Below are 15161 nucleotides of genomic sequence, written 5' to 3'. Positions count from 1 at the left end.
GCAATCGTTACAGTTGCGGGGGGACGGGTTGCCTTAGCTACTGAGCTGATCGCAGCAGCCGTTATCAGCTCAGCGGCCGATTTGGAACTTATACCTGTTTTGACATCAAAACGTATAAGTTCCGTCAAACATTTTTGATTATGGCTGCCGGACGACTGTCTAGGTCGGCCCACATCCCATTCACCTCCCACCCTATCCACTACTCCAAAAATGCCTCTTTTCACCCTAGGCATACAGCAGCACTGAAAAGGCCTAAGCTGGGGGGTTTTTGGGGTTTTGTTTTTTTTAAATCATTTTTATTATGAGTAGATACGTCTAAAACCAATTTTGATTATCGGTACTTGGACGACCTGTATTTTTGATCATCCAAGTACCGACTTAGGCTGATTTTTGGATGTGATTTTTTTATTATTATTATTATGAGCCCCTTATTGTCCCAAACAGGTGACCAAATCTGCAAAAAACATTACCATGAGGCAGGCGAGGCTCTTTTAACATTCAAACACTCCGTACATAACAAAACATAAACTTCATTTTTGAAATAGTCATTTTTGAAAATTAAAGATAAACATTTTGCTGTTTGGAAAATGGTCATATTTTCTACAGGATTTATGGACATGTTTCCCAAAACGTCCAAACTCAGACTTAGATGTCCTATCGAAAATACCCCTCCACATCAAATGACTGTCTAAATAGCTAAGTTTTTTAACCCTTTTTGAAATTCTGATGTGAAGCCTCCTGTCTTAATTTCAGAAGTAAAGAATTTCACAGTGTAGTTGCCACAATACTAAAGGTTGTCTGGCATGAAGTAAAAAGCCATAGTCTAGTTTAACTGAGGAAACCTGATATATAGTGGCCCTAATAGGTTAAAACCCAAATTTTAAATTTAATCCGTTCTAACACTGGTAACCAGTGCTGTTCCTAATGCAGAGATCTCACATGATCATACATTTTTGCATTGTAGAGAAACCTTATGGCTGTGTGTTGGATGAGCTGTAAATATTTTATTTCAAAATGAGGACAACCCACAGCAAAAATATAAGAACATAAGAGTTGCCTTGCTGGGATAGACCAAAGGTCCATCTAGCTCATTATCCTGTTTCCAACAGTGGCCAAGGATCACAAGGAATTACAGATATCTTCATTGCTTTCTTATCCAAAAATTGCATCAAAGAGTGAATTTTCCTCAATTTTAGAAATTTAAGGGCCAAATGAAAGTTTGACATTCAAAAATCACACCAAAAGACATAATAACCCACCCGATATTCAGCCTCTGGTGATATGTGGTGTTTGAGTTACTCACAGCCGCAGGCTGACCTGACCCCAGATATCCTGTAAACAGATATGAACTAATGTGCACACAGGTGATTATAACACACACTTTCTAACACTTCTCAGTGCTCAGAAAACCATTTTTAGCTTATGAGACCGCTGGGTAAGCAAAATTTTTTAGACCACTACTGATATGGCTCAATTCTCAATCATTGCACTGGTCCCTGTAGTATCTGTAAGTATAATACTCTCTCACTTTTTTTGATCTTTTTAAAATACTTTTTGTCTTTTTAAATGCTCAACTTCAAAACAAACTTAGCTTTTAATGCAGGGGTTCAACGGGTTCTGACGCGTTTCGCCCTGCTGCCTCAGAGAACCCGCTTCAACACGAACTTAATTCTGCCCCCACCATGTCTGTTTTTATTTCAACCGATCTTGCTAAGACCATGGTGGGGGCAGAATTAAGTTCGTGTTGAAGCGGGTTCTCTGAGGCAGCAGGGCGAAACGCGTCAGAACCCGTTGAACCCCTGCATTAAAAGCTAAGTCTGTTTTGAAGTTGAGCATTTAAAAAGACAAAAAGTATTTTAAAAAAGATTTAAAAAGTGAGAGAATATTATACTTATAGATAGATACCACAGGGACCAGAATTGAGAATTGAGCCGTATCAGTAGTGGGCTAAAAAAATTTTGCTTCATCCAGCGGTCTCATAAGCTTAAAACGGTTCTCTGAGCACTGAGAAGTGTTAGAAAGTGTGTGTTATAATCGCCTGTGTGCACATTAGTTCATATCTGTTTGCGGTTTAGTGCACTTGGGGCAATTAATTATTCCTGAATATATATTTGGGTGTCCCAGATATTCTGTGCCAGGACATGCATGGCTCCCAGCACTGAATATCCAGGTATCAGCGGTGACCAAATTCAAACCAGTGCCCGGTTAACTTTAGCACAAAAAGGGCTCCTTTTACAAAGCTGCAGTAGAGCAGGCCAGCGAGGTAAATTAAATTTCATGTTAATTTAAAATTTGATGAATCGCTTAATCTTAATACAAAGCAATGAACAGAGCTAGAAATAATACATCGTAGTGTTCAGGAAAACAGTACAAATAACATGGACAAAAACATACAGTACAGACAGGACCAGGAGGAAGGAAGGGGTAGAAATACAATAGTTGATAGAAATCGAGACGAGTAAGGGAAGTAACAAAAGGAAGGGTTAAAAAATGCTCTGACACTCATAGGAATTCTTGCCAGTCCACAGTAGGAACCTCAACTGTGGCTTCGTAAAAGCCAGCTAAAGTTAGGACAGCCTTTTTGCTGTCCTAACTTTGTGCAGCTACATAACTGATTAGCAGACTGAAAATCACTGCTAACCAACTAAGTAAGTGATCCACTCACACTTCAGTTCCAATCCAACCTTAACCTAACCAGTAAGGAGATGGCCAGTAAGCAGCAATATTCAGCAGCACAAACCAGTTAAGTGCTGCTGAATTTCAGGTGCCGGGTTGCTCAATGGGGTTTAACCCGTTTGAATATTAGGTCCAACATCTTTAATAATAGTGGAATGATGCTGAACCTGAGCAGGGACCAAAGGAAGAGATTGTTTACTTTGATATACAAAGAACGTCACATTTCTTTGGATTCAGCCATAAATTGTGTTCCCTAAACCACTCAACAGTCTTGTCCAATTTGTTTTCCAAAGCAGTCTGGAAAGTGAATATATAAATAGGTAGGGAAATCCTCTCCTCAGTATTCAGTCAGCAGCGGGCAATACTTTGATTGCCCTCTGCCAGCATTCAACATGGGTATTCAATGCTGAGTCATTTCTGGCAACGAGCATTGAATATCTGAGTTTTTCAAAGCCAGTTAGCACATAGCTGGTTAAGGCAATATTGAGTCTTAAGCAGCCATGGCATAGTGGGCAAAGATAGGTCTGCTTTTTATGCAGCCTTATTTGCCTTCTAAGCCTAGCTGCTTAAGTTCCGCATATCAAGACTTGCCAGCTTTTTTTTTTTTTTTTTTTTAGTGCTAACCAGGCATTTTCAGCGGTGATAATCAATTAACCCCCTCTTCTACGAAACCGCACTAGCGGTTTTTAGCGCAGAGAGAGCACAGAGAGCTGCGCTGAATGGCCCGCGCTGCTCACGACGTTCATTGAGTTCCTATGAGCGTCGGGAGCAGAGAAACTCCCCGCGTTAGAAACTGCTAGCGCAGTTTCGTAGAAGAGACCCTAAATGTCACTGCAAATGACCGGTTAGCTGCTAAGACACAAGTGGCTGTTCTTTTTTACAGGAGATTGTAAGGTGGTTGAATCCACCAGTAAAAGGGCCAGAAGTCATTGTAGTGGAGCAAGAAAAATGAAAATCCATACAGAATATTTTCCTGCCTGTAGTTCATACAATGTAACTTATACAGAGACTCCTGATGTAAACCAAGTTTGCTTGAAATATTAGCAGTATAAAATTCAACAGTCATTTCAACTGTTTTACCTGCTCTATCACTCAAATGACATCTTGGGCTACTAAAAATCATTTAATATTCCTGAATGCAAATTCATTTGGTTTTCTTATTGTATTTGATTAGGAGCTGGTGGTGTCCCAGGATTTTCAGGAAACAAGGGTGAGCAAGGAGCCTCTGGTACTCCCGGTGCAAAGGGATTGCCAGGGCCAGCAGGTGTGCATGGCTTCCCAGGACTGCCAGGAAGGCAAGGGTCAGTAGGAACACCTGGCTCAGCAGGCTACAGAGGTAAGAAAATGTTGATAAACTAATCACCGTACATTAGAACAAAGCAATAAAAATTCTATAGGTATTTAAGCAAGTGTCAAGGAGAAAATAAGAACATAAGAAACGCCCTCACCGGATCAGACCGAGGTCCATCTTGTCCAGTGATCCGCACACGCGGTGGCCCATTTAGATACTCCTTTTTGGAGACCCGGATTTACCGTATCCCTCAATATGATATGCAAGAAGGTGTGTATCCAACTTTCTCTTGAATCCCAGTACAGTAGTCTCCTCCACAACCTCCTCTGGGAGCGCATTCCAAGCACCCACCACACGCTGTGTGAAACAGAATTTCCTGACGTTTGTCCTAAACCTGCTGCCACTCAGTTTCAGGCTATGACCTCTTGTCCGTGTCACCTCTGAATATTTCAGCAATGGTGCCTCCTGGTCTATTTTATCAAATCCTTTTAATATTTTAAAGGTCTCTATCAAATCCCCTCTCAGTCTTCTCTTCTCAAGGGTAAACAGTCCCAGCCTCCTGAGTCGATCTTTGTAGGTCAAATGTTCCATTCCTTTGATAAGTTTTGTGGCTCGCCTCTGCACTTTCTCCAGCAGAGTTACATCCTTTATAAGGTATGGAGACCAGTATTGGACACAGTACTCCAAGTGCGGTCTGACCATTGTTCTCTAAAGTGGCATTATGACATCTTCCGATCTACTCGTAATCCCCTTCTTAATTATACCCAACATCCTGCTCGCTTTCTTCGCCACCGCCGCACATTATGCCGATGGTTTTAGGGTACTGTCAATCAGTACCCCCAAATCCCTTTCCTGTTCACATTTTGCTAACTTCACCCCCAACATCCTGTACTCATGTTCCTTGTTTTTCTTTCCTATATGCATCACCTTGCATTTGTTTATGTTAAAGTTCATTTGCCATTTTATTGCTCACGTTTCCAGCTGGTTCAGATCTTTCTGGAGGTCCTCGCAGTCCCTTAGAGAGCTAACCGCCCGACATAGTTTTGTATCATCTGCAAACTTTATTATATTGCATTTTATTTCCTCTTACAGGTCGTTTATAAAAATATTGAACAAGATAGGCCCAAGAACCGAGCCCTGGGGCATGCCGCTAGTCACTTTCTCCCAGTCCGAGAAATTCCCATTTATGCTAACCCTTTGCCTTCTGTTTTCAAGCCATTTGCCAATCCATCTGTGTACTTCCCCTCCTATTCCATGGCTTAGTAATTTCTTCATAAGCCTTGCATGAGGGACTTTGTCAACGCTTTCTGAAAGTTCAAGTAAATTATATCCACTGGTTCTCCATTATCTATCTGTTTGTTTACTTTCTCAAAGAATTGTAGTAAATTTGTCAAACATGATTTCCCTTTCCTGAAGCCGTGTTGACTAGCCCTTATTAGATTGTGGTCCTCCAAGTATTGTACAATGTTCTCTTTAATTATTGATTCAATTATCTTCCCTGGAACCGATGTGAGGCTCACAGGTCGGTAGTTTCCTGGATCCCCTCTTGAGCCTTTTTTGAAAATTGGAATGACATTTGCTATCCTCCAGTCTTCTGGTATTTGCCCAGTTCTAATTGACATGTTAGCTACGGTTTGTAATAGTTCGCCAATTTCCTTCTTAAGTTCCTTTAATACTCTCGGGTGAATTCCATCCGGTCCAGGGGACTTGTCACTTTTTAGTCTGTCAATCTGAAAGTAAATCATGTCCAACGTCACATTCAGTGTTGTTAAGCTTTCCTCTGCACCCCCGTTGAATACCTTCCCTGTGTCTGGCATTATTGAAGTGTCCTCATTTGTGAAAACTGAGGCAAAGAACGAATTTAACCTATCAGCAACCTGTTTGTCCTCTTTAATTGACCCTTTCTTTCCATGATTGTCGAGAGGGCCCACTGCCTCTCTTGCTGGTTTCTTTCCTTTTATATATCTAAAAAAGGGCTTAAAGTTTTTGTCTTCCTGCGCTATCTTCTCCTCATAAACTTTTTTGGTGTCTCTTACCACTTTATGACACTTTTTTTGGTCTATTTTGTGACAGTTCCAGGCTTCCATCGTTTTTTCTCATTTCCATTTTTTAAACGAGTTCCTCTTTTCCCTCACTGCGTCTATTACCTCTTTGGATAACCAAGCTGGTTTACCTTTGTTCTTACGCCTTCCTTTGGATATCCTCGGAATATGTAGATTCTGTGCTTCTGTGATGGTGTTTTTCAGTAGAGACCATGCTTGTTCAACTGTTTGGATGTCTGCTGTGCCCTTCCTAAGCCGTTTTCTAACCATAATTCTCATTCTGTCATAATTTCCTTTTTTGTAGTTAAAGGTCGTGGTTTTAGTCTTGATTAGTTTCCCCTTACCGATGCCAATGGTAAAATTGATCATATTGTGATCGCTTGTTCCTAGAGGGACCGTAACTTCTACATCTGCCGCCCTTCCAGCAATGCCATTTATGACCAAGTCCAGGATTGCATTTCCTCTTGTCGAATCTCCTACCATTTGTTCAAGGAAGCAATCACCTAACATTTCAAGGAATTTTAACTCCCTGCTGCAGTTTGACGTTGCCAATTTCCAGTTGATCCCCGGAAAGTTGAAGTCCCCCATGATCGTTGTATTTCCCAATTTACTTCTACGAGTAATTTCTTCCATCATTTCATTGTCAGTTTCCTCAGTCTGTCCCGGGGGTCGATAATAAAGTCCAATTTGTATGTCTGCTTCTTTTCGTCCAGGAATCTTTATCCAGAGAGACTCTAGTTTACCATCTGCTTCTGTATCTCCTTCTCTAACAGACTCTATTTCTTCTTGGACATACAGGGCAATACCTCCCCCTTTTTGCCTGACCCTATCTCATCTATATAGTTTATATCCTTTCAATGCCGTGTCCCATTCATTCTCTTCCTTCCACCATGTTTCTGTTATTCCTATGATATCGAGTTGTTCTCTTCTTGCTACTTCTTCCAGCTCGCTCATTTTGTTTCCTAAGCTTCTGGCATTCGTATACATACATCTAAATCGCGCTAATTTCCTGGATTTACTAGTCCTCACATCCTCTTTTGTATCTATTTGATCTTTTACATCGGCTTTTGTAGTATTTTCCTGTTCTTGCCCTATATCAGTGCAGTTGCTTGAAGTTACCTCCACAGGATATCCTGGTGTCCGGGCCATCGACCGGTTGTCGACTGTCGGCTTTATGTATTCATATGCTACTAAAAACCCATTCATGAGTTCAAATTAGCCTGTAATTTGACGTGTATAGTTTATTTTAACTCTCTTTGGCCCATGATAATGAATGTGTAGACCTGAATTAGGATTCAAGCGATGAAGAGAAAGCTTTTCTTCTATTGTAAGGAAAGCGTTAGGTTTGTGGGGGGGGGTTGTTTCTTGGGGCTTTTTTTATTAACAATAATGTTTATTGATAGAGCATTGAATATATATTCTCACAGTACAAATTGGTCAAGATTCCTTTAGACCAGTGGTTCCCAAACCTGTCCTGGGGACCCCCAGCCAGTCAGGTTTTCAAGATATCCCTAATGAATATGCATGAGAGAGATTTGCATATAATGGAAGTGACAGGTATGCAAATCTCTCTCATGCATATTCATTAGGGATATCTTGAAAACCTGACTGGCTGGGGGGTTCCCCAGGACAGGTTTGGGAACCACTGCTTTAGACAAACAGCCATTTCTTATATAACTAAACCTACAGATAACACTTCAAAGTAAGATGCTTAGCAAACCAACTAATGTCTTTACGATGCTCTACATACATTCTGTTATCATCCTTCCCACCCCTCCCTCCCCTATTCATCATTCCCCTCACAGTAATTTTCCAAAGCGTATTAATCAATACTGAAGATACCAGCAGATTGAAATTAGTGCAAGTATAGCGTGCCATAGACACTCGGCCCTGAAGCAGCGGACATCCCACACAAAAGAGACTGACAAGGATGAGTCATATTGACAGATTTGCCATTTTCTTATACCTAAATACTGATCGAGCCCAGCTTTAACATGTCATTCTCTTATTTATATGATTATCTTAATAGGTTTGGCTGGAGATAAAGGCAGTTTGGGGGATCAAGGAGCACCTGGTCCTGTGGGTATGAAAGGTCTCTTGGGGGATTCAGGAGATGTTGGTTTTCCTGGCAGAAGAGGGCTTCCTGGTGATCCTGGTCTTCATGGTTTAGAAGGAATGCATGGACTTCCAGGAACAAAAGGTAATCTTTTAAGATAGCAATTATGTGATAAAAATAAAGCACAGTAGATTCATTAAACCTACAGAAAATGATTATGTATTTAAGATACTGCAGCGTTTATCATGTTAAAATATGTATCAATTGTTAAATGAATCGTTTCAATCGTACCATGGTAGATATTGGGGAAATACCCATATAGAAAATGACCTGACCCAGTATGGCATCTGTTATATTCTTATTCTGCATGTTGTTTAGGAGAATGCTGCAGTGATTTTAAAGTTATAAGCAGCTGATTTAGTGAACTGTTTGGTTCTTAAATATTTCCTGAAAATTTAGAAATAAATCCAGAGCAGATCTTGAACAGTCCAATTTGATCTGTTTTGGTTTCTGCTTAGATCATCATTTGACAACAGTAGGTTCTTAAAAGTCTCTTTTGCTGTCAGATGTTATTTTCAAATTTCATTTAAGTAATCAAAAGTCTTCTTTCTTTTAAAAAGGTGTCAGGGGTTCAGCAGGCATGGAAGGCTTCCATGGCATGACGGGTCTGAAAGGAAGGGCTGGATGGAAAGGAATCAAGGGAGCCACTGGCACTCCTGGCTTTACAGGTGTCAAAGGTGCACCTGGTATTTCAGGGCAAAAAGGTATCTCTCCTTACTTATAGTAATACGTGTGACTGTTTTAGACCTGTCAGGTTTGATTACTGACTCAGTTTTAGCTTTGCAGGCTGGTAGAAGCGAAGGACACAGCTTCTGGGGAGAGGGAATCCTACCTTTCACACAACACTGACACGTGAGTGGGAATCAGGGTGCAAAGTGAGTCCCCTAGTCCAGTGTTTCTCAAGTCAGTCCTAGAGTACCCCCTTGCCAGTCAGGATGTCAGGATATCCACGATGAATAGGCATGAGATTGGTTTGCATACATTGCCTCCATCCTATGCAAATCTTTTCCATGCAGATTCATTGTGGATATCCAGAAAACCTGACTGGCAAGGGAGTACTCCAGGACTGATTTGATAAACACTGCCCTAGTCTATGCATGTTCCAGTTAAGCTTCCAGTTATATATTTCATTACAGTGCTATTTGATTACTTTTGTACGAACTGAGGTGCTGCAGCAGCTCCCTGGGAAAGGAGGTGGAGTTGAAAAGATGATTATGACAGTTTTCTGCAAGCAATTTGTGGGTTCAGATGCAAAACCCTACTGTTCAGGACCACTAGACACATCTACAAGAAAAATTTTCAAGGTAAGAACCTAATCTTTCTTTTTATTCCGCACTATCCAAAGTTTGAGGCATATTACAACAGACACACACAGCATTAATTTGAGATAATAGACAATGGACAGCCAGTGAAATTTACAGTACAGGAATCAGTCCAAGATGGTTAGCAGGAGGATACCCTTGGGGAGTAGTGTCTCTGGATTTAAAATAAATATCAACAAGTCAGAGGCTCTGAGAGTATTCTTGAAGGACGAAGAGATAGCAGTACTGAAGGATAAGTTCCCTTTTAAATGGGTACAGGATGAGACTAAGGGCTCCTTTTACGAAGCCGCGTTAGTGGTTTTAGTACATGCAGTTTTTTTTAGCGCGCGCTAAATTTGTGCTACGCAGCTAGAACTAACGCCAGCTCAATGCTGGCGTTAGCGTCTAGCGCGGCCAGCAGTTTAGCGTGCGCTATTACACGTGTTAAACCGCTACCGTGGCTTCGTAAAAGGAGCCCTAAGTATCTAAGGGTGAAAATTCTAATTGATGTAGGGAGAATAGTGGAACTAATTTATAGCATTTGTGGAAGCACATCTGCCAATGTCTAGATAGATGGCGAATGGGAAAATAACATGTTTGGACAAATAGCAAGTGTTAAAATTAATGTAGTGTTGTTTCTCTTCCAAACTCTTCTGAAGACTTTACAAAAAAAAAGGATGTTTGATTATATCTGGAAAAAGAAACCACCAATAATAGCAAGGAAAGTTTTCTATTTAATATAATAAAATGATAAGCCGCGCATGCGCACTCAAAAAACGTGTTCCCTGATCCGTCGCGAAAACACGAGTGCGCATGCGTGGGTTTTACGTCACCACCTGCTCGCTTAGTACGTCACAGCCTCCCTGCTCTACACAAGCCCGACCGCAGCCAGACAATGATCTCCGTTCCTCCTGCCGCCGCCGATCTCCGTTCCTCCTTTGCCACCCACCCCCTTCTCTTCCCCACAGCCTCCCTGCTCTCCACAAGCCGGACCGCAGCCAGATGACGATCTCCGTTCCAACTGCAGCCGCCGATCTCCGTTCCTCCTTTGACACCCACCCCCTTCTCTTCCCGTGGGCCCGAATGGCGATTCCAGCAGCGTGTGCATCAGTCTTCACACGCTGCTTCGGGCCCTTCTACTGCCCTGATTTGCTCTTCCGCATCTCTGATGATGTCATCAGGGACGTGCCAGAGTAAATCAGGGCAGTAGAAGGACCCGAAGCAGCGTGTGGAGACTGATGCAATCGCTGCTGTAATCACCACGTTTGTAGTCCGGACCGCGGGAAGGGAAAGGGGGGGGGGTTGAGGAAACACTAATGCTGCTGCACAGGGAACTGGTGGGGGGGAGGGAAATGGAGGGGGAGGGAATGCTGCTTTGGACAGACAGACAGAGAGAGGAAGGGAAACACAAAGAAAATAAGAAAGACACAGAGGCAGGTGCACAGGGAACTGGTGGGGGGGGAGGGAAATGGAGGGGGTTGGAATGCTGCTTTGGACAAACAGACAGAGGGAGAAAGAAGAAAGACACAGGGGCAGGGAGATACACAGAAAGACAGACAGGCAAAGGGGGCCAGGGACAGAGACAGACAGAAAGGACAGCGGGAGCCGCGTCAAGAGGGGTGCGGGATGCGGGAGTGGGAACTTTTCCAATGGGTGCAACTGGGCGGCTGTCGGGAACCTCTGATCAGGGACAGAGCAAGGTAAGAGTATCATAGGGATAAGAAGGAGGAGAGGGGATAAAAAAGGAAGGGATGCCTACTGCTGGACAGGGGGGGTGAAGAAAAAGGAACAGAGGACAGCCAAGGAAAAATAAAGGCAGAAAGAAAGAAAGCGGCTAAGGAGAGAGAGAGAAAGAAATAAATACAGACACACACACATATGTTCTAGCACCCGTTAATGTAACGGGCTTAAAGACTAGTTTAAATATAAAGAGAGAGGAAGGCTTGGAGTCTCAAATTTTAGGACATATTATCAAGCAACCCAGTTACGTGCCCCAATGGAATGGGAATAAGAGAGGGAGGAAAAGTGCTGGGCATGGAATGGCCAAGCCCAGTTTGGGAGGTACTGCTAGAAATCTATATTTGGCTTCAGAAGAAGGCTTCTCCTGCAGTGGGAGCAGAAAATCCTTCCATTAGGAATACGATTCAAATTTGGGATCAAGTGAAGAATAAATTGTTGGAAGGAAAAGAATTTTGGTGTGTGGATCCTTTAGTTTTAACAAGGCATTTCCACCATGTATGGCAAAAGCAATATTCTTAGGAGGTTAACACAGAAGTCTTTGCAGTGCAGCTCTACTGTGAAATTGCTCCTCCAAAAATACCGTGATATGTTACATGCAATGAGTATGCAAATTACTGCCATATTGAAATTATACCAGTAATCCTCGGCTCATTGTGAAATGTCACATTTTCTGTCAGTGCTTGAGCCATGATTGATGCAGGCACTGACAGAAAGGATGACAAAAAAACCCAACAAAGGTGCCAGCAGTCTGCATCAGCGTCTAATATTTTCCCCTGTCACCTCATTAATCCCATTTGCTCCCCTCCACTCTGAAATTAAACAGTGTACCCCGACAGGACTGACACCAGCAAGCCTCTCACCATCCAACCCCCCAACAGGATCAATTGGCCTTTTCTCTTCTTCCCTCCTTAAAACTGTTTTCCTGGTGTTTGGTGGCACTTCTCCCTTCCCCCACTCCCTGCATGACACAAAGTCTCTGAAATCTAGTAGCACCCACCCACCCAATCCCCCTTTTAAATGCCCCCCCCCCCAAGAGCCATACCTTGAACAAGATAGGAGCAATTCCCACTCGCTGCTGCCTCAAGGCTATCATCTCCAAAATGGTGGCCCCCCTGTTCCACTTGCATCCCCAAGATGCAACAGGCAGGGCCAGTTTGCCAAATAGGTAAGCAGCTGAAACTCTCTGCTCCAAAGTGACTTCCAACAGCTATGGCTAAGTGGTAACTTTACAACAGAAGTGATTTCAGATATGCTACACCTGCATTTCAGAGATTCATGCATTTTCTTATCTACTTTTGTTTACTGGTAACATTGAGCTGCTCATATGATTTTTAGAAAATCAAACTTTGATCGTGTCCCAGGGAACTTGCACTGGCTTCCATTGAAAGAAATAATTGATTTTAACATTTCTTCTTTGTTTTTTTAAATTTTTCTGGGGAGTGTGAGATAAACATGGTTGAAGAACTGAGTTTCAGTGCCTGAGCCAATTGTAGCTCAAGCACTGACAGGAAGTGTTTTCTGGCGAGAAGTTCCTGAAGAGGTTTCTGTGGATGCTTAATGAGTTTTAAAATTATGTAACCTTCTTTCAAGGGAGTTTCCAACAAAAAGATACTTGATCAGGTTTTTACATATAGAGGTCCTTTTACTACGACGCGCTAGCCATTTTAGCGTGCTAAACGCTAACGCGTTTGACACGCACTAAAATAGCTAGCATGTCTTAGTAAAAAGAATCCATAAAGCAGCTCAAATCTGGAATACACTACCTGAGTCTGTTAGGTTTAACGATTCATATTGAAGTAAAGGCTGCTTTGTTTACCTCATTGGAATAACTACAAGACGGCATTGCATCTTCCAAAACAAACAATATTCGTTTATTGTTAGTATAAAAACTTACAGTATTACAGCAGCAGAGACATATCAGAAAAATGTATTGTCAGTTCAGAATATGCAATGGAGAGAAGAATTTGCACCCATTTGCTTAGCAGGGGGCTAGCAGATCCCCGTAGCATAAGTAAGTGAATCTCTCTGGCTTTACCTAGAATGCACGTGATTTTTATACAGAGAAATTCTTCCTTTGTTCCAAAAAGTACACCCCCGAATTCTGATTATGTAATTCCCTATTAGTACATAAAATAATGTATAGCTAACTCCTCCTCTCAGTCCACGCCTCTCTCACCTCCACCCCCCTCCCCAGTATGGGGGGGGGCTTGCAGAAACAGAGAACTCTTGGTGAACTTTCTTTCTCCAGCGCTAAGATCTTTATCACTTTGTAGATGCTAATTAATGGTTTTACAATTCTGTGCATCTTTGGGATGGTGTCCTTGTATGCTGAAAGTTGGCAAAGGTGACCTTTCAACAATCCAGCTGCTTGGTTCCCATAACTTGGTTCAGAAACAGGGAGCAAATGTTTTGGTACCAAGTTCTCTCATCTCGCTACACCCACATCGTCCTGTAGGGATCCTTGCTCATTATAAAAGTTTTATGGCTTTCCAGGGTGCCTGGCATATGAAGTCATACAGCACTGATAACAGTTCAGCAGAACCTTGGAAAAATATCCTCCCAGCAGGGAATGGAGACAAAAACATTAGCATTGCAAAGGCTGCAGGTGTTTACAGACAGCAAGGTACAGGCTGGGCCTGGCTATTGGAAAATATAGGTCTGTAGTGTCCAGCATACACAAGTGAAAATATAGGTCTGTAGTGTCCAGCATACACAAGTGAGGCCAGTATGTCCAGTTGAATCATCTGTATGTCCAGGTTATATCCATGTCAATATTTTGTTTTTAAGAGGAATTTGAAAACATTTTCCCCCCTTTTATCAAGCTGCGGATTAATTGTTGTGATTCTTCTTTACTGGAATTATGTTTTTTGTTATGTCAATTAATTCTACATTGATGTAATTCTTTTTCTTTTCTGTAAACCACATTGGGACCTCTCAAGGGAAGAAGTGGTATATAAGAGTGATGAATAGATTAGAGTAGAATAGAATTATCATTCTTCATTTTTCATCAGACTAAAATTGACCAAATTGTATTTTACTTTTGAGGTGACCGAGGGGAGCAAGGAAAATCAGGAGATAAGCCAAAGATCATGCCATACATGCTGGAGGTAGTCAAAGGTGAAAAAGGAAATTTTGGATTTAGCGGTGATCCAGGCAATCTGGGACAACCAGGTAAGACTATACAGGAGGATAGTGATGCCTATTAAAGCAATTCCCAGCAAGCTTTCTTTCTCTTTTTTTAATTTGGACTGAAGGTAGAAAAGTGAATTCCTATAGGCAATTTTTTTTTAACTGCAAGGAAGATGGGCTATCAGGGTTTTTGTTTTCTTTTTTTTCAAATTTTTTATTCATTTTTTCATCTTTCATCAAGTGTACAATATTACATCAATTAGAATTATACATATCACTTGACATTCTTATCTATTGTCATCTTAAAAACATAAATTAAACCCTTCCCCCACCCTCCCTTTCCACAAATATTGTAAATCAAGCATATCATACATGTGTTATAATCAAAAATATTGATTAAGACCAATAATATAACAATAAATCCCCCCCTTTCCCATTGTTATAAATATACTTTTAGTGTAAAAAGGTATATAATCATTACAATATGTTATCAATGGCCCCCAAATCTTTTTAAAATTGTTATAATTCCGTTGTGCCATATATTCAAAATGGAAAGAACAATTGCCATGTTTTCTTTTTTTTATATTAAATAAGCTTTTATAGAATTTTATAACATAAAACGAACCGTTCATACAACTGTTACAAAAGAAATATCATTATCACTCACAGCCAATATGAAGGACAAAGAATATACAGATCAATTATCATCAATGAGCCAATGTATAAGCTATACATATGAAACTGACACCCCACCCACCGCAAACCTACCCCCCTATCAAAACTTATAAATAATGACAAAAGATGCCAGCAAGTAGAACACCCTGAATACCAAAAAAATACAAATGTAAGACAGATAATAATAAAAT

At 41.3% G+C, this 15161-nt stretch overlaps 1 protein-coding gene across 3 annotated transcripts in view; it reads left to right on the top strand.

Moving 5' to 3' along the window:
* The window catches only part of COL4A2 (collagen type IV alpha 2 chain), a 426713-nt gene that overhangs the window by 355476 nt on the left and 56076 nt on the right, over positions 1 to 15161 (top strand). For all 3 annotated transcript variants that reach the window (XM_033949645.1, XM_033949646.1, XM_033949644.1), the window contains exons 30-33: positions 3851 to 4012; positions 8039 to 8209; positions 8686 to 8829; positions 14212 to 14337. In XM_033949645.1, coding sequence (XP_033805536.1) covers positions 3851 to 4012; positions 8039 to 8209; positions 8686 to 8829; positions 14212 to 14337 — 603 coding nt within the window. The remainder of the gene's footprint in view (positions 1 to 3850; positions 4013 to 8038; positions 8210 to 8685; positions 8830 to 14211; positions 14338 to 15161) is intronic.

The sequence above is a fragment of the Geotrypetes seraphini genome, chromosome 6 (genome assembly GCF_902459505.1).
Source record: "Geotrypetes seraphini chromosome 6, aGeoSer1.1, whole genome shotgun sequence".
In the NCBI taxonomy this organism is placed as follows: domain Eukaryota; kingdom Metazoa; phylum Chordata; class Amphibia; order Gymnophiona; family Dermophiidae; genus Geotrypetes; species Geotrypetes seraphini.
The sequence above is the reverse complement of the archived record's forward strand: the minus strand, read 5'-3'. Positions and strand labels throughout refer to the sequence as shown.